Below are 21,017 nucleotides of genomic sequence, written 5' to 3' on the forward strand. Positions count from 1 at the left end.
GTTCATTAGTAAAGTCCAAGCCATCAAAACATGATGTGCACTTTTTCACTAATAGGTATTCTATGAGATCACCTGCTTGCAAACAAACCTACAAAAGACAAAAAATAAATCCAGAGTATCTCCTGTGTTTCCATGCAGTTTATATTGTACTCCTAAGTCAGAAAGAACCTTACAAATAGGCAATATACAGCATATGTATTTACAGTGTATATATATATATATATATATATATAGAGAGAGAGAGAGAGAGAGAGTATATCTTTAAAAGATAAGAAAGAGCAGCAACTTGTGGATCCTCTATACTAACCTTTTTCTTTTTTTTTTTTAATTCATTTATCATTATTGCATTTTCCTTGTCAATGTGTCATTTACTTGGATCAGAATACTTATGTTTTTTATAAACCTTCCCAATTGCAGTATTTTTTGGAAGGGAAGGGAGTGGCAATGCAGAATTCCAATTGACTCCAATTTACTGGTCTGATTTAAAATTAAGACAACGAGCTACCGTTTGATTTTGTTACTTTAACTCTTTACTTTTTCTTTCCCAATGAATGTGAATTGTTTCTCTCTCTAATGTGGACTATTCAAAAGTTTGTATGTATTTGAATTTTGAATGAGTATTGCATTTTCTTTGTATATTTTAATTTGAGAAAGCTTTTGTTTGTTCAATAAGCTTATTTTGTTGAAATAATAAACTAAGCTTTTTCCATGCTAAATACTCTTCCTTCTTGCACACACAACATCTGGTGAGATAGAAGTGAGTAAAACAGTCCCAGACTCTTCCAGCAATGCCACACGTTCAGATGTTAGAAATATGTAAAATCTAAATTGTACAATCAGCACAAATCTAAACTGTGCAATTTAACTGCAATCAGCTGGGTGAATTTCTTATAGTTACACTGGGGAAATCCACCATTGTTCTTGGGATGAGGCATGACAAGGAAGAAAGAAAAATGTATTTATTTACTAGGGTGTATGTGGCTTTCCCAGCTTTTATAGCAAAAGCTTATTTTTTTATGTACCTATAGGCATTATCCATTTTCAGGCTGATGTTATTATCTATTAGGGCATTCTAAAGTACAGTGTTGTCTTATCTGTCTGCATTTCTCAGTCCTGTGTATCAGATAGTGCTGCCCGATTCGCATCGATTCACCAATTCACTTTAGTGAATGGATTCGTTTTTTAAAATATCAGACTCACCAATTCAGTGAGTCCTGAATCTCCTAACATACATCCGGGTCTCCTAAAGCAGCAGCAATGGTGGCTGACGGTCAGAGGCAAGGCGATGAACCAGCTGCTCCTGGCCTGCCCACCGGGGCCTTCCTTCTGCCACGTCACTGTGTGTGTGTGTGGGGGGGGGGGCATGATCGGGAAATGCTGCACAGGGGGATAGGAGAGATGAAAGGCTGCTGTTCAGGGGGATGGGAGGTAGGGATGGAAAACTTCTGCACAGGAGGATAGGAGGGACGGAAAGCTGCTGCACATGGGGGAAGAGAGGAGAAAGGAAGAATTGTTGGACACGGGGAGGAGGAGATGAAGAGAGAAGCAACAAAGAGGTAGAAAGGGGTGGGAGAAAAATCCTGCATATGGTGAAAGGGATGGAGATATGCATGGAGAAGATAGAGAGAAAACATGTTGGACATAGGGTGGAGGGTAGGGAGAGATGGTGCATGGGGAGAGAGAAAGAAATGTTGCATATGATAATGGAGAGGAGAAAGGGAGAGATGCAGCATAGAGGAGAATAGAGAGGTTTGTCACAGTGCGGCACAAGCAGGTAGAGAGAGAAAGAGATGGTAGACAGTGGGAAAGAAACAGAAATGTTGGATATGGCAGTGGAAGGGAAGGTAGAGGGATGGAAGATGAATGGTGAGTACAGAGAAAGAAGAAAATGTCAAATGGGCAGGTGACCCTATTAAGCAAGTTAACAGAAGACAAATAGAAACCAGAGCCTGGGACCAACATGGTTTGAATGATAAAATGATCAGACAACAAAAGATAGAAAAAATAATTTTGTTTTCTATTTTGTAATTACAATTTGTCAGATTTGAAATGTGTATCCTGCCAGAGCTAGGACCTAACAGAGAGAGGAAAAGTCTTTTTTGTTTTGTTTATACCACATCACCTGCGTGGGGTTGGAGAGGGAAAAGGGGGGTGGGGTGGGTGAAGAGGCTACGAAATAAATCTGCCAGGCCATTTGAAAAGAAAAACGCCTGAGTGGGTGGGAAAAGTGAATTGAATCGAAAAATCAATTCAATAGGCCAAATCAAATCAAATCAAAAATTTTCCCTGAATCAGGCAGCACTAGTGTCAGATCAGCATATTTCCTCACGAGATCCTTTTTTAATTTGTGAAAATGACTGCTACATCCTCCATTTTACATAATTCAAGTGCAGCCTTTTATGAAGCTTCATAATCACATAGGCAATCATGATATACTTGTGTTAACACCCATCATGACAGCAAAGTATTAATAGATTATTTCTGCTGGTCTAAGCTGCAGGATGAAGCTGGAGTTCATTGAGAAGAATTATGGAAATAACCTGCTGCAGAGTCTGAATAATCAGCGGAAGCGAAAGGAATGCTGTAATCTGGTGTTACATGTGGGCAAACAGGCTTTCTTTGCACACCGGGGTGTACTGGCAGCTGTGAGCCCCTATGTGAAAGATCTGATAACTAGCAGTGATCTGAAGCCCACTGATGAGCTCTCCATCACCATGGATGAGGGGTACATGACTCCTGCAGCAATGGACCAACTGCTAGAATACCTGTACACAGGAAAGGTAATGCTTTCAGAGCAGAATGTGGAAGATCTGGCATGGGGTTCCAAGTTTTTCACATTATTGGACCTCAGAACTTATTGCACTGACTTCCTCCTCAAGTCCTTGAGTAAAGGAAACTGCTTGCGTTATCTAACCATGGCTGACACCTATAATATGAATGAAGTTGAAGATCAGGCATATAATTGTGTCAAGGATGGCTTCCATTATCTTGCTGGCACACAAGAGCTTCTAGAATGTCCTCACAAAATCTTTGCCAGACTTATCAAGGATGATGACCTGCATGTTAGAAATGAGGATCAGGTCTTATCTACCCTATTGCAGTGGGTAAAGTTCAACTTAGAAGACAGAGAGAAATACTTCGATAACCTTTTTTCATTTATTAAATTATCTGGAATCTCTAACCAGACCCTAATTGCTATAAGTAGTAAAGAGGCATTTATTAGAAGGAATGCAAGACTGATGTCACAGATTGAACAGATCCTCAATGACAGAAAGCATGATACACCCTACAATCTAGTACTATATCAAAGGAAAGGGGCTCTGGTGGATGTAGTGGTTGTGCTTGGGGGCCAGAAGTCAGATAGCAAGTTCAGTGATGGGCTTTTTGCTTATGTTATTAAAGAAAATAAATGGCTAAAGCTAACAAAGATGCCATATAAGGCAGCGGCACTCAGTGCAACCTCGGTGGGGAAGTATCTGTATGTATCAGGTGGAGCTTCTGAGCAGATCACAGGACTGAGGACAGCATGCCGATATGATATTGATGGAAATTCTTGGAGCAAACTACCTGATCTTCCCATGGGTTTAGTGTTTCATACTATGGTGGCTTGTGGTGGAGTGGTGTATACCATAGGGGGAAGCACAGCACCAAGGAAATACACCAATAATATATATAGATATGATGAAAGGAAGGAGAAGTGGACTTTTGCTGGAAAAATGAGTGTGCCCATGGATGGTGCTGAAGTGATTACTAAGGGAGGTAAAACTATCTATATAGTGACTGGGAGGTGTATAGTGAAAGGAATTATCTCAAGAGTAGGAGTGGTAGACTGTTTTGACACTAGCACTGGAGAAGTTGTACAATGCATGACCTTCCCCATTCAGTTTAAACACAGGCCTCTTATTTCTTTTCAAAATGAAAATGTACTGAGCGTGCAAAGTCACAAGCAGAGCTTGGAGATAAACCTTCAGAAGATTAAAGCAAACAAATCAGCCAAAACTGTGCCCCTGCTGCCAAATAATTGCAAGTTAGATGTATGTCATGCAGTGTGCTCTATTGGCGACGGCAAAGTATTTGTGTGTGGAGGAGTTATTTCTATGGATGATAAACATGACAAACTCTATACCATCAATGAAAATGCCTGCATGTTCAACCAAAAGACAGGGGAATGGAAGGTCTTGGCTGAACCTCCAGAAGCTTTGGACTGTGCAGCATGTTGTTTAGCTCAAATACCAAGCAAGTTTCTATGTAAGGGTGAATCTAATTAATTTGAAACAAAGAGTAAAACAAATAACCATTAAAACAAAAGAATTGTGTATAAATGCTGAATTATTTGTAGGCTATAGAAATCTATCCTCAGTCTGAGCTTGTGCAAAATAGTAAAATTATAATAAGATTCCATATTCTCCATTATTCTTCATTCCCTCTACAAAGCAATTGACTCATACTTATTCTGATATTTTGCCCAAGGCAAGGGAGGTTTCACTGATGCTTTCAAAGGACAAGAAGAAGCTAGAGGCTTTTAGATTTGGATAGTAAGTGAAGTGGGTTTCTCCATCTTGTAAGCATTATAACCAGGAATATATTTAGGGGACAATTCTACAACTGGGCAGTTCCATTTAGGTGACCCAAGGTGTAGAAGCTAATTCATTAACAACACCTAAGGACCCAGGTTACATAGTAAAATAGTAACATAGCAAATGACAGCAGATAAAGACCTGAACGTCCATCCAGTCTGCCCAATAGGTACATGCATTACAAATACATAATTAAATTCTTCCAATTATACTCTTCATTTTCTGATTAGAGATCCTCTGTATTAATTCCACCCTTTTTTGAATTCTGTCACTGTTTTCTTCACTACCACCTCCCTCGGGAGGGAATTCCAGGCATCCACCACCCTCTCCAAGAGAAATAATTTCCAAATATTACTCCTAAGTCTACCACCCCACCACCTCAACTTATGCCCTCTAGTTTTATCATTTCCTTTCTCCAGAAAAGATTTGGTTCTATATTAATACCTTTTAAGTATTTAAATGTCTGTATCATTTCTGCCCTGTCCCTCCTGTGCTCTAAAGTATACATATTCTGGTCTTCTAGCTTCTCCTTGTATGTCTTTTTGGCTCAAACGTCCTATCATCTTTGCTGCCTTTCGCTGGACTGCTTCAAATCTTCTTATATCCTTCGCCAGGTACAGTCTTCAAAATTGAACACAGTACTCCAAGTGGGGGTCTCACCAATGACCTGTACAGGGGCATCAGCACCTCCTTTCTTCTACTGGTAATGCCTCTCTCTGTACAGCCTAGCATTCTTCTGGCTACAGCCACTGCCTTGTCACACTGTTTCTGCACCTTCAGATCCTCAGACACTATCACTCCAAGGTACCTCTCCCCTGCAGTGCATATTAGCCTCTCACCTACCAGCACATATACTTCCTCGGATTTCTACTCCCCAAATGCATTACTCTGCACTTCTTTGCATTGAATTTTAGTGGTCAGACCTTAGACCATTCTTCTAAATTTTGCAGATTCTTTTTATTTATTTCAAAATGTATATACCGTATATAACCATGCCATTTACATATCACATACATAGTAACATAGTAGATGACGGCAGCTAAAGACCCGAATGGTCCATCCAGTCTGCCCAACCTGATTCAATTTAAATTTTTTGATTTTTTTTTCTTCTTAGCTATTTCTGGGCAAGAAAACAAAGCTTTACCCGGTACTGTGCTTGGGTTCCAACTGCCGAAATCTCTGTTAAGACTTACTCCAGTCCATCTACACCCTCCCAGCCATTGAAGCCCTCCCCAGCCCATCCTCCACCAAACGGCCATATACAGACACAGACCGTGCAAGTCTGCCCAGTACTGGCCTTAGTTCAATATTTAATATTATTTTCTGATTCTAAATCCTCTGTGTTCATCCCACGCTTCTTTGAACTCAATCACAGTTTTACTCTCCACCACCTCTCAGGAGCGCATTCCAGGCTCTCCGTAAAGTAGAATTTCCTAACATTGCCCCTGAATCTACCACCCCTCAACCTCAAATTATGTCCTCTGGTTTTACCATTTTCCTTTCTCTGGAAAAGATTTTGTTCTACGTTAATACTCTTCAAGTATTTGAACGTCTGAATCATATCTCCCTTGTCTCTCCTTTCCTCTAGGGTATACATATCTTACATTCCCTACGGTTTCCATACATATAACATGGACATAACTGGACAACTTCATTAACATCTCCCCCCCCCACCCATATAAGATGTCAAATACACCAAGTCAATCAAATTTTAACAGCTGAGGAGGCAAAAAAGCATTAGATCAAATGATCCATTCTATGTTAGATGACAAAAACCAATCAGCATATACAGGCAAGAACAAATCAAGGCCAAAAATTTAGAAATGCAGACATGCATTGAATCATACATTCCTATCAGAAAATTCTAAAGAAGATATTTTCTAATGGAATAAACATTAGCATAGAAAAGCATTAGCAGTACAGTACAGAATCGTAGAATACCAGGCAGGGCATTGCAGAGTTTTACACCGGCCACGGACATCATTGATACTTCAATCTTAACATGCATAATCAACATTCTGCCCTCCAAACTTAATTTCATCTCATTTACAGATCTAAGATCTCTTTTCAGTTTATAAATTTCAAAGAGTTCCTGTAATATCTTTGGAGAAACATGGCACAATGTCTGATAGATGGTCGCAAGAATCTTAAACTGCACTTTTTGTTGTATGCAATTTTTTCAACATGAGTTATATGTGTACTCCTTGAAACCCCTGTGATTAATCTTGCAGCAGAATTTATCAGCATCTGCAAAGCCCTCAACTTCCCTTTCGCAACTCCCAGGTAGAGTGAATTACAATAATCCACTCTACTCGGGATCAATGCTTTTTCATGTTTTCCACTACCCCAGGGTATCTACTCTGTTACAAATCTTGGTATCATCTACAAAAAGGCAAACCTTACCCTTTAACCCTTTGGCAATGTCACTCACAAACATATTGAACAGAATCAGCCCCAGCACTGATCCCTGAAGCACTCTACTACTCACCCTTCCTTTCTCCAAGCGAATTTCATTAGCCACCACCCTATGACATTTGTCCGTCAACCAGTTTTTAATCCAGTACACAACTTTGGGTCCTAAATTCAGTCTGTCAAGTTTATTCAGAAGCCTCCTATGAGGAACTGTGTCATAAGCACATAAGAATAGCCTTACTGGGTCAGACCAATAGTCCATCAAGACCAGTAGCCCATCCTTATGGTGGCCAATCCGGGTCACTAGTACCTGGCAAAAACCCAAAGAGTAGCAACAGTTCATGCCACCAATAGAAGGTAAGCAGTGGTTTCCCCTATATCTGTCTCAATAACAGACTATGGACTTTTCCTCCAGAAAATTGTCTAAATCTTTCTTAAACCCAGCTATGCTATCCGCTCTTACCACAACCTCTGGCAATGCGTTTCAGAACTTAACTATTCTCTGAGTAAAAAAATATTTCCTCCTATTGGTTTTAAATGTATTTCCCTGTAACTTCATTGAGTATCCCCTAATCTTTGTCATTTTTGATGGAGTAAAAAATTGATCCACTTGTACCCCATTCTACTCCACTCAGAATTTTGTAGACTTCTATCAGCTGTCTCTTTTCCAAACTAAAGAGCCCTAACCTTTTTAGTCTTTCCTCATATGAGAGGAGTTCCATCCCCTTTATCATCTTTGTCGCTTTTCTTTGAACCTTTTTTAGTGCCGCTATATCTTTCTTGAGATAAGGAGACCAGAATTGAATGCAATACTCCAGGTGAAGTCGCACTATGGAGCGATACAGAGACATTATAACATTCTTAGTCTTGTTAACCATCCCTTTTTTAATTATTCCTAGCATCTTGTTTCCTTTTTTGGCCACCGCTACACAATGGGCAGAAGGTTTCATCGTATTGTCTACAATGACACCCAGATTCTTTTCTTGGGCACTAACCCCCAAGGTAGATCTTAGCATCCAGTAACTGTGATTTGGGTTATTCTTCCCAATGTGCATCACTTTCATTTGTCCATATTAAATTTCATCTGTCACTCTGATGCCCAGTCGTCCAATTTCCTAAGGTCTGCCTGCAATTTTTCATAATCCGCATGCGTTTTAACAACTTTGAACAGTTTAGTGTCATCTGCAAATTTAATCACCCCACTCGACGTTCCAATTTCCGGATCATTTATAAATAAGTTAAGGCTTTGCTACAATCTAAGTAAATTACATCTAACACATGTCCTCTATCCAATTTTCTAGTCACCAGTCAAAGAATTCAATCAGATTTGTTTGGCACGATTTATCTTTTGTAAACCCATGTTACCTCAGATCTTGTAACCCATTAAATTCTAGGAAATTCGCTATCCTTTTTTTCAGTAATGCTTCCATTATTTTTCCAATAACTGAAGTATCCTGGGATGGATCCCGTCTGGTCCCATTGCTGTGTCCACCTTTAATTTTTCTAGTTGTTCATAAACACTTTCCTCCACTTTAAAGGGCAATGGTCAAACCACACTTGGAATACTGCGTCCAACATTGGTCTCCCAACCTAAAGAAGGATATAAAACTGCTGGAAAGGGTGCAGAGACGAGCAACGAAGCTAATAAAAGGTATGGAGAACTTGGAATATGAAGAACGACTTAAGAGACTGGGATTATTCTCCCTTGAGAAAAGGAGGCTGCGATGGGATATGATAGAGACTTTCAAAATACTGAAAGGAATCAACAAAATAAAGCAGGAAAAAAAATTATTTACAATGTCCAATGTGACACGGACAAGAGGACATGGACTGAAGCTAAGGGGGGACAAGTCCAGGACAAATATCAGGAAGTTCTGCTGGACACCTGGAATGCTCTCCCAGAGGAGGTTATTGCGGAATCCACCGTTCTAGGATTTAAAAGCAAACTATTTGCACATCTCCTTACAAGAGGCATAGAGGGATATGAGTGACTAAAATTATGCCAGGTGTACACCTGGCTGGGCCTCCGCGTGTGCGGATCGCCGGACTTGATGGACCGAAGGTCTGATCCGGAGATGGCAGTTCTTATGTGAACGGTGTGATATCCACTTCCTTCTTATGTGTAACTTTGCCAGCCAATTGCAGTCCTTCTCCAGGGTTTTCTTCTATGAATACAAAACAGAAGTACTTGTTCAGGACAATTGCTTTTTCCTTATTGCTCTCCACATAGTGGTCCATAGCTTCTATCAGTTTTGCAATTCCATTTTTTTGTTTTCTTCCTTTCACTAATATACCTGAAAACAATTTTGTCTCCCCTTTTTACCTTTCTAGTCATTTGCTCTTCTGCCTGTGCTTTCGCCAGATTTATCTCTCTCTTGGCTTCCTTCTGTTTTATCTGGTAATCCTTTCCTCTTGATTTTTTTTTTTTTTTAATTTCAGGAATGCCAATTTTTTTTTGCCATTATAAAATACTAGTGCAGTCTGGTATCAGCATACCTAACATTTAGGTAGCCACAACTGCAGCAACCATAGAGCTTGTGTTAGCTCCTAAATATATCAGAGATGCACATACGTGGAGCACCACCCATGCCCAATTCATATTCCGCTCATATGTATGCCCTCTTGCATGTATGCACTATGGTCCTAATTCTATAAAGTCTGCCTAAATTAAAGTAGGTGCTGATAACAGTGCCTAACTTAATTGATCAGAGTTTAATCAGTGCTGATACTGGCACTCAACACTTCACATTTGGCTTTAATTGGTTTTAATTGAAAGTTAGGTGCCTAACTTGAAAAATTTGATTCTATAAAAAGTAGGTGCCTACACTAAAAGTGGTTGTGATTAGGGGACAGATCATGGGTATATTTTTGAATTAGGCACCTCTTTGTGAATTAGGTACAGTGTTCTCCCCAGAAATTTTTTCCAGCCAGGTGGCATGAAAAAGTAGCCAGGTGGGGCAGGATGGGGAAATTTGGTGGTGGGGAAAATTAAATGTGTACAATTTGTATTAGTTAATTATTATTAATTATTTTCCAATACTCAATATGACTTCCTTTTTTAAGGCTTGACACTTGTGCCAGAATATTTTTTTATTAAATTTAAGAAGTATCCAATTCTAGAAGTGAATAATTAGATATTTGCCCTCTTTCAAATGGTATAGAGGTTTAAAAAAGGGAAATGTGTTAATGAAGTCAATAGGTTCAATCTAGCCATTTATTTCTACATGAATTTAAACAAATAAAATTAAAAGATAAATATAGCTCATTCAGTCATACAAGACACAGCTCTACAAATACCTTTAATAATGTTTTGATCACTAGGTTCCTTCCTGAGGTCTCACTGAGGATATGAAATAGATGCGATCCCCACTTCCAGACCTCTTCCACTTAATTTATGGAGAGGTGTTACTATGTCTTGAAGATCATAGTGAGAGCTAGGGCAAAACAGTTTAAGTAAAGATGCAGGTAATAATGTATTAAAAATATTTTATTTTTATTTGCTTATAATATCATTTGAAAGCTGCTTGATGGCCCATGTAAAATAAGTTTCTGCTTTGAATTTTAGATGTCTGATATCCATATTTCTTGAATAATAAATTAAGATTTTAGTGCTAATTGAAAAGCCAAAGGTTAGAAACATAGAAACATGATGGCAGATAAAGGCCAAATGGCCCATCTAGTCTGCCCATCCACAGTAACCATTATCTCTTTCTCTCTGAGAGATCCAACATGTCTGTCCCAGGCCCTTTTGAATTCAGACACAGTCTCTGTCTCTACCACCTCTTCTGGGAGACTGTTCCATTCATCTAACACCCTTTCTGAAAAAAAAGTATTTCCTTAGATTACTCTGGAGCCTATCACCTCTTAACTTCATCCTATGCCCTCTCATTGCAGTTTCCTTTCAAATGAAAAAGACTCGACTCATGCGCACTTACATTATGTAGGTATTTAAATGTCTCTATCATATCTCCCCTCTCCCGCTTTTTCTCCAAAGTATACAGATTGAGATCTTTAAGTCCTAGCCTCAATCCTTAATCACCTATAAGGCTTATTCAGCAAAGAAACAAGTGCTCTGATTTTACAACTAGACTTCAGCAGCACTTTCGATCTTGTTGATCACGAAATAATGCTACACTGCCTAGACGGAATAGGAATTACGGGAAGAGTAAGAAACTGGCTACAGGGTTTCCTAACAAAGAGATCTTACCGGGTGATTAGTGGAGGGACGTACTCAAACACCTGGAAAAACCCCTCAGATATACCACAAGGTTTACCACTGTTACCTACTCTATTCAACATCTACATATCATCCCTAGGACACTTCCTAAAAAAGCTAAACCTAATCTACTACATATATGCAGTTGATATTTCCATTTTAATCCCAGTAAACAGCATAACAAATGAGACCTCAGAATACATTTCTCATATTATGACTGAAATAGAACGCTGGACAATAAACTTCAAGCTGAAACTAAACACAAAAAAAACAAAAGTCTTCCTTGCAAGCCCAACAGACAAAATTACCAATACAACGTTACATATCATGCATACCCGATTACTAAAACAATAAAAATATTGGGAGTCACACTAGACACACACTTGACAATGGTGGAACACACGAACATAGTAGTAAAAAAAATGTTTCCTGACACTGTGGAAATTAAGGTCCATTAAAAAATATTTTGACCCTCTATCATTTAGACTACTAGTGCAATCACTAGTGCTTTCAACACTGGACTACTGCAATATTGTTTATATGGGTATACCCAAAAAAACTGTAAGGAAACTTAGGATTGTCCAAAACACAGTGGTCCGCTTGATATTTGGATTAAAAAAGAGCGATCATGTTAGCCCCTACTACAGACTGCTTCACTGTCTACCAATGGAAGCACAAATAATTTTCAAGTTCTCTTGCATATGTTTCAATCTGGTTTGGGGACTAGCTCCTACATACCTGCTACCTCACTTCATTCTATACAGCCCTACGAGACAAACCAGAAACAGCAACCTATTTGCATACCCAAGCATTACCTGCTGCAAATACAAAACCTTCCTGGATAGAATTTTTATGTACCAAGCAAACAAACAACACTGGTTAGACAGCTACATAAAAGGAGCAAGACTGACATATAATGCCTTTAGAAAAGCCATAAAAACTGTCTTATTCAACAGAATTATCACCTAAAAAAGTATCTACACCTAACACTACATATGTCCACTCCTGCTTTTAAGTCTGAAATGTCTAACATATTTTGCTGTCTTTTAAGATTCTGTTTGCTGTATTTCACTGCCTTTTGTAAGATTCTATATGCTGTATCTCTCTGCCTTTTTGTAAGACTCTATATGCTCTTTGTAAGATTCTATATGCTGAATCCCGGACTTTTTGTAAGATTCTTTATACTGTATCCCAGACTTCAACATATTGGAACTCGCTGACTGTCCAGCTCTCTTCAGTGTGAACCGCCTAGAAGTCTCACAACTATGGCAGTATAGAAGAATAAAGTTATTATTATACGTCTTATGATGAAGATCACATACCATTTTAGTAGCCTTCCTCTGGACCGACTCCATCTTTTTTATATCTTTTTGAAGGTGCAATCTCCAGAATTGTACACAATATTCTAAATGAGGTCTCACCAAAGTTTTATACCGGGGCATCAATACCTCCTTTTTCCTACTGGCCATATCTCAACCTAGCATCCTTATAGCTATTGACTAGACATAGAGTATAAAGTATATTCTCACCCTTAGGGGAGGTGTTTCTCAAGCCTTTCCTGGAATAAACCTCTAGCCAGTCCATTTTCTAGGATATCCCCCCAAAATTTGCATAAAAGAGATTTGAATGCATTGCCTCTACTGCATTCAATCTGTCTCATGTATCTTCATTAGAGATAATCTGAAAATCAAACTGGTTAGAGCAGTGGTTCCCAACCCTGTCCTGGAGGACCACCAAACCAATGGGGTTTTCAGGATAGCCCTAATGAATATGCATGGAGCATATTTGCATGCCTCTCACTTCCATTATATGCAAATCTCTCTCATGCATATTCATTAGGGCTAGCCTGAAAACCCAATTGGCCTGGTGGTCCTCCAGAACAGGGTTGGGAACCACTGGGTTAGAGGGTATACCAGGAATGGCTTGAAAAAACACTTCTTTAGAGCATGAATAAGGCATTGAGACAAGTTATTTTGAGGAATTGCACAGAAAAGAGAAGGCGAGAAAAGCAGAAGAGGGAAGAGGAAGAAGGAAGAAGAGAGCACAGAAGGTTGGAGAGAGCAAGGGGCATTGGCGAGAGGTAGCTCTGCCCACCCCCTGAAATCATCCACTGGAGCTCCTCCTTAAAAGGGGAGAGGCCAATGGAGCTCAGTTAAACAGGCTTGGGCAGGCACGCAGGAGGCAGGAAAAGCAGGAGAGAAAAGCAGAGCAGAGAACAGGAGAGGGGAAGAAGGAGCAACAGAAGGCAGGAGAGAGCAAGGGGCATCAGTGAGAGGTAGCTCCGCCCACCCCCTAGCATCATCCAGAGCTCCTCCTTAAAAGGGGAGGGGCCAATGGAGCTCAGCTATTCAGCGCACATTAAAGGCGTTCGCCTTAGTGAGAGCGCCTTTGCGAAAGGGCTTTGATAAGAGACAAGTCACCACTAAAGGAGAGCAGGAGACCACAGCAGACGCAGAGGACAGCCACAGCAGACACAGCAGGTGCAGAGGACACACAGCCAGGCAGACACAGAGGACACACAACCAGGCAGACACAGAGGACACATCAGGCACAGAGGTCAGCCACAGCAGGTGCAGAGGACACACAGCAGGAGCAGAGGACACAGCAGGTGCAGAGGACATGCAACCAGGCAGACACAGCAGGTACAGAGAACACACAACCAGGCAGACACAGAGGACACAGCAGATGCAGAGGACAGCCACAGCAGGCGCAGAGGACACAGCAGGTGCAGAGGACATACAACCAGGCAGACACAGAAGACATAGCAAACACAGAGGACACACAACCAGGCAGACACAGCAAGCACAGAGGACACACAACCAGGCAGACACAGAGGACAGCAGGCACAGAGGACAGCCACAGCAGATACAGAAGACATCCCCAGCAGACCAGCAGGCGGGCAACAATGAAAGCAGCAGACAGAAGCAGGATATTGAGCTACCCAGTTTTCTGCACCATCTGCCACATGTATAACTACCTCCCCTCTGGGAGGCGGTCTTATGTATGCACTCAATGCGGAGATCTGGAGAACCTGAAGAAACAAGTCAGACTCCAGGAGGGCAGACTACTGGAACTGGAAGCACTTCAAGTAGTGGAGGAGGAAGACAGAGGATGCAGAGAACATCAAGACAGAGGACACCATCGAGGAAGAGGTCCAAGAGCTGGAGAAGTTCATAGAGGAAGCATACAGTGAAGCCGTGGAAAATCACCAGCAACACTGGAACTGCTGAGATACACCTACAGAGAGTGTGGACCACCCGACAGACAACCACCAGGAAGAAATGGGTGACACAGCAGCGAGATCTGTAAACAGCGAAGGGAATGCACAAGAAGACGAGTCCGGTGCAAGCCAATGCCAGGATGAGAGAAAATGGATGGGAATGTAGGACACAGATTTATGGCTGGAGAGATGGACATACACCAGGGACATGGACCTGGAGAATCAAGAGAAGATAGAGAGGAAAGCACATAGCGGGAGGAAGACTAGATTGGCTGGTGACCTGCCTACCGGGAGCCAAGGTAGAAGACATAGTGAGCCACATCAGAAGACTGGAAGGTGGCGAATGTTACGCCGATCTTCAAAAAAGGTTTGAGGGGAGATCCGGGAAACTACAGACCAGTAAGTCTGACCTTGGTACCGGGAAAGATGGTAGAGGCGCTGATAAAGGAATGCATCATTGATCACTTTGATGGACACAATCTGATGAGGACCAGCCAGCACTGTTTCAGCAAAGGCAGATCTTGTTTGATGAACTTGCTGCACTTCTGTGAGGGAGTAAACCGGCAGATAGACAAGGGCGACCCTGTCGACAATGTATATCTGGATATTCAGAAGGCGTTCGACAAGGTTCCACATGAACAACTACTTCGGAAAATTGCGAGCCATGGAATCGAGGGTGAAATACTCACGTGGATTAAAAACTGGCTGGAGAGTGGGGGGGGGGGGGGGGCGTGTCCGAGCAGCAAACAAGATGGACGCTTGAAAACTCTTCTTCTCCACACTTATCGCTACCATCGAAAGCCATTGGAATGACGAGTGAGGTGATTAAATATGCGGACGATATGAAGTTATTCAGAGTAGTGAAGACACGGGGGGATTGCGAAGATCTGCAACGTGACATAATCAAGCTCAAGAAATGGGCAGTGACATGGCAAATGAGGTTCAACGTGGATAAGTGTAAAATGATGCATGTCCAACGTGGATAAGTGTAAAATGATGCATGTCGGTAACAAAAATCTCATGCACGAATACAGGATGTCCAGGGTGGTACTTGGAGAGACCTCCCAGGAAAGAAACTTGGGGAGTTCTGATCAACAAGTCGATGAAGCTGTCTGCACAATGTGCGGCAGCAAAAAGGGCGACAGAATGCTAGGAATGATAAAGAAGGGGATCTCGAACAGATCGGAAAAAGTTATAATGCCGCTGTACCGGGCCATGATGCATCCTCACCTGGAGTACTACGTCCAGCACTGGTCGCCATACATAAAGAAGGACACGGTACTACTCAAAGGGTCCAGAGAAGAGCAACTAAAATGGTTATGGGGTAAATCAAGCAGAAAAATTAACATCCATGGTAGTGAGCGTTGAAGATGTACGCAGGCAGATAGAAAAACTAAAAATTGACATATCCCCGGGTCCGGATGGAATCCATCCAAGAGTTCTGAAGGAACTAAAGGAGGAAATAGCAGAACTACTGCAACAAATTTGCAATCTATCCCTGAAAACAGGCATGATCCCAGAGGACTGAAAGATAGCCAACGTTACGCCCATCTTTAAAAAGGGATCAAGAGGTGACCCGGGAAACTATAGACCGGTGAGTCTGACCTCGGTTCTGGGGAAAATGGCGGAAGCACTGATAAAAGAAAACATTGATGAACATTTTGAAAGAAACAAACTTCTGATAACCAGCCAACATGGTTTCTGCAAGGGGAAATCGTGCCTAAAGAACTTATTGCACTTCGAAGGAATTAACAAATGGATGGACAAAGGAGACCCCATAGACATCATATATCTAGAATTCCAAAAAGCCTTTGACAAGGTGCCTCATGAACGGCTACTCCGGAAAATGAAGAACCATGGGGTGGAAGGAGACGTACATAGATGGATCAGAAACTGGTTGGCGGGTAGGAAACAGAGGGTAGGAGTGAAGGGCCACTACTCAGACTGGAGGAGGGTCACGAGTGGGGTCCCACAGGTCTTGGTGCTCGGGCCGCTGCTATTTAATATATTCATAAATGATCTAGAAACAGGGACGAAGTGTGAGATAATAAAATTTGCTGACGACACCAAACTATTTAGTGGAGCTCAAACTGTAGAGGACTGCGAAGAATTGTAAAGGGACTTGAACAAACTAGGGGAATGGGCGACGAGATGGCAGATGAAGTTCAATGTTGAGAAATGTAAAGTATTACATGTGGGAAACAGAAACCCAAGGTACAACTATACGATGGGAGGGATGTTATTAAATGAGAGTACCCAAGAAAGGGACTTGGGGATAATGTTGGACATGACAATGAAGCCGACGGCACAGTGCACAGCGGCCGCTAAGAAGGCAAACAGAATGCTAGGCATAATCAAGAAGGGTATTACAACCAGAACGAAAGAAGTTATCCTGCCATTGTATCAGGCGATGGTGCATCCGCATCTGGAGTAATAATAATAATAATAACTTTATTCTTCTATACCGCCACAATCTTGCGACTTATAGGCAGTTTACAGTAAGGAGAATTGGATACACAGCGACATACAGGAGAGCTGGATATACAGTGAAATACAATATGCAGATATACAGAGGAAATACAGAGAGCAGAGACCTTAAGAGGCAATAGTACAGAAATGCAATTTGCTGAGCAAAATATAAGATATACATTTTGGTAGGTAATTTCCGACAGGACCTGTTTGGAATAAATGGCAACGTAGAATTACGACAAGATGAAGATAACATATTATATTTATAATATTATATTTATAATATTTTCCTTGCTAGCCCAAACGAGAAAATCTCCGCAACTACAATATATGTAAACGGCCATGATCACCCAATACTAAAAACCATAAAAATATTGGGAGTCACCCTGGATACCCACCTGACCCTGACCGAGCACATAAACTCGGTGACTAAAAAATGCTTCTTCATCCTTTGGAAACTGAAAAACATAAAAAAATATTTCGACCCGCTATCCTTCAGAATATTGGTACAATCACTGATTTTATCCACCCTGGACTACTGTAACATTGTCTACTTGGGAATACCTAAAAAAAATGTGAGAAAACTGAGAATAGTTCAAAATACGGCCATCCGTCTAATATTCGGACTAAAGAAGAGCGATCATGTTAGTCCATTCTACAAACTCCTTCATTGGTTACCAATTGAAGCACGAATTCTATTCAAATTTTCCTGCCTCTGCTATAAACTAATCTGGGGACTGGCCCCTAGCTACCTACTACCTCACTTCGAATTCCACTCCTCTATTAGGCCTACCAGAAACCGTAACCTCTTTACCTACCCAAATATCATAGGCTGTAGATATCGCACCTTATTTGATAGAACATTCAAATTCCAAGCAGGTAGACTGCAAACTTAGACAGGCTACTTCACTGATGCCGCCAGAGAATCATATAGTATCTTTAGGAAAGAACTAAAAAACACCTTGTTTAAGAAATTTATAACCTAACCAGACTTCTCCCCTAAAATCGGAGCCTCCTCCCATCCCAAGGAGTCCGTCTACCCTCTTCTGCCAAAATTTCTATCTTTAATTGTTACCAGTTTTTTCCACTGGTGCCCGTCCTTCGTTCAAATGTACCAAGTTAACAACTTACTTCTCATCAACATCTTATGTTATCTTTTTCACCTTCGCAGTCTTGCACCTTTGTAACTCAAAGCGCAATCTCCTTTCTCTTCTCCTACTTATGTTCTGAATATCGTCGACTGTATAATGCTACTCATTGTGAAACCGTGTAATACACAGACCCTGTAACTCTCCTGTTACTATCACTAGATGTTCAATGCTATACTCTGTAATTCGCTGTCTGTACAGTTTCTCTTCTGTAAACCGCCTAGAAGTCGCAAGATTGTGGCGGTATATAAGAATAAAGTTATTATTATTATTATTATTATTATAACAGTGCAGTAAATTTAGGTGGATTATGGAGGGGGAGAGGGGGGAGATTGGGTCAATTGTTTAGGTATTTCTGGAACAGGTATGTTTTTAGGCGTTTTCTAAATTTTCCATAAGTAGTGGGCGAGAGTAGTTACATAAGAACATAAGAACTGCCATCTCCGGATCAGACCCATGGTCCATCGAGTCCGGCGATCCGTACACGCGGAGGCCCAGTCAGGTATACACCTGATGTAGTTTTAGTCACCCATATCCCTCTATGCCTCTCATAAGGAGATGTGCATCTAATTTGCCTTTGAATCCCAGCACAGTGGATTCCTTAATAACCTCCTTTGGGAGAGCATTCCAGGCGTCTACCACTCGCTGCGTAAAACAGAACTTCCTGACATTTGTCCTGGACTTGTCCCCCCTTAGCTTCAAACCATGTCCTCTTGTCCGTGTCGCGTTGGACAATGTAAATAATTTATTTTCCTGCTCTATTTTATCGATGCCTTTCAGCATTTTGAACGTCTCGATCATGTCCCCTCGCAGCCTCCTCTTCTCAAGGGAGAACAGTCCCAGTTTCTTGAGTCGTTCCTCATATTCCAAGTTCTCCATACCTCTTATTAACTTCGTTGCTCGTCTCTGCACCCTCTCCAACAGTTTTATATCCTTCTTTAGGTTGGGAGACCAATGTTGGACACAGTATTCCAAGTGTGGTCTGACCATTGCTCTATAAAGCGGCATTATGACTTTCTCCGATCTACTCGTGATTCCTTTCTTTATCATGCCTAACATTCTGTTTGCTTTCTTTGCCGCTGCCGCGCATTGTGCCGACTGCTTCAGGGTCCTATCTATCAGTACACCCAGGTCCTTTTCTTGTTCGCTCTTACCCAGAGTTGCGCCTGACATTCTATACTCGTATTCCTTATTCTTACTACCTAAATGCATTACTTTGCATTTCTCCACGTTGAACTTCATCTGCCATTGCTCTGCCCATTTCTCTATCTGATACAAGTCGCTCTGGAGTTCCTCGCTATCCTCCTGCGATCTGATTGCCCGGCATAGCTTTGTGTCGTCTGCAAACTTAATGATCTCACTGGATATTCCGTCTTCCAGGTCATTGATATAAATATTAAATAGGATCGGCTCAAGCACTGAGCCCTGGGGCACACCACTAGTCACTTTCTCCCAGTCTGAGAACTTCCCATTTATGCCCACTCTCTGCTTTCTGCTTTCCAACCATTTGCCTATCCACCTTTGTATATCTCCCTCTATTTCATGGCTTTGTAGTTTCCTGAGAAGCCTTTCATGTGGAACTTTGTCGAATGCTTTCTGGAAGTCCAAATATATTATGTCCACCGGCATTCCACTATCAATTTGCTTGTTCACGGTCTCGAAAAATTGAAGTAAATTCGTTAAACATGATTTCCCTTTCCTGAACCCATGTTGACTGGGTTTCATCAAGTCGTGTGTATCTAGGTGCCGGACTATGCTATCCTTGATCAGTGCTTCAACCATCTTTCCAGGGACAGATGTAAAACTCACAGGTCTGTAGTTGCCCGGTTCCCCTCTCGATCCTTTTTTGAAAATTGGCGTGACATTCGCTATCTTCCAGTCCTCTGGTATCTGTCCAGTTCTGATTGTCAGATTGGCAAGTTTTTGCAATAGCTCTCCGATTTCAACCTTCAATTCCTTTAAAACTCTCGGGTGAATTCCATCCGGTCCAGGGGATTTGTCACTTTTAAGTTTGTCGATCTGGTAGTATATCTGGTCCAACTCCACTTCAACTGTGGTGAGGCTGTCTTCTATTACTCCACTAAACACTTTCACTGCTTCTGGTATTTTAGAGGTATCCTCCTCCGTAAAGATGGACGCAAAGAAGGAATTTAGTTTGTCAGCAATTTGTTTATCTTCCTTGATGTACCCTTTTCTTCCCTGGTCGTCAAGGGGTCCCACCGCCTCTTTTGTGGGTTTTTTCCCTTTCACTTATCTAAAGAAGGGTTTGAAGTTTTTGGCTTCTTGCACTATTTTTTCCTCATAGTCCTTTTTGGCATCCCTCACCGCCTTGTGACATTTCTTTTGATCATCTTTATGTATTTTCTATGCTTCAGTTGTTTTCATGTGTTTCCATTTTTTGAAAGAGTCCTTCTTTTCTTTTATGGCTACCCTCACCTGTCTGGTAAGCCATGCCGGTTCTCCCTTACCTTTTGTTCTCCCCTCTTTGGAGATCCTTGGAATGTGGAGATTTTGTGCTTCTGTGATAGTATTTTTCAGTAGGGACCATGCCTGGTCTACCGTTTCAAGTTTGTCCACCTTTTTCTTGAGTCGTTGTTTCACCATGGCTCTCATGCGATCGTATTTGCCCTTTTTAAAGTTAAAGGTTTTGGTTAAGGTTTTGGCACGTTTTCTATTCCCGATGTCAAGCTTAAAGTTGATCACATTGTGATCGCTCGTCCCCAGCGGTACCGTAACTTCTACTTCGGTCGGTCCCGTGAGGCCATTTAGTACCAAGTCCAGGGTGGCGTTGCCTCTTGTCGGCTCTTTTACCATTTGTTCCAGGAAGCAATCCCCTAGCACCTCCAGGAACTTGGCCTCCTTGCCGCAGTTAGAGGTTCCTAGTTTCCAGTCTATCCTCGGGAAATTGAAGTCTCCCAATATTATTACATTGCCCATCTTGCATTCTTGTTTGATTTCCTCTATCATTTCTGAGT

The 21,017-nt window shown here is 41.4% G+C and overlaps 2 protein-coding genes across 3 annotated transcripts in view; one reads left to right on the forward strand and one right to left on the reverse strand.

The window, feature by feature from the left end:
- Positions 1–4,268, forward strand: part of CCIN (calicin) — an 87,749-nt gene extending 83,481 nt beyond the window's left edge. Inside the window, exon 2 of the mRNA XM_033960940.1 lies at positions 2,501–4,268. Within this exon, the coding sequence (XP_033816831.1) occupies positions 2,502–4,268 (1,767 nt within the window). The 5' untranslated portion in view covers position 2,501. The remainder of the gene's footprint in view (positions 1–2,500) is intronic.
- The window catches only part of LOC117347270 (branchpoint-bridging protein-like), a 127,024-nt gene that overhangs the window by 18,189 nt on the left and 87,818 nt on the right, over positions 1–21,017 (reverse strand). The window lies entirely within an intron of this gene.

This window comes from Geotrypetes seraphini, chromosome 1, assembly GCF_902459505.1.
Source record: "Geotrypetes seraphini chromosome 1, aGeoSer1.1, whole genome shotgun sequence".
Lineage (NCBI taxonomy): Eukaryota > Metazoa > Chordata > Amphibia > Gymnophiona > Dermophiidae > Geotrypetes > Geotrypetes seraphini.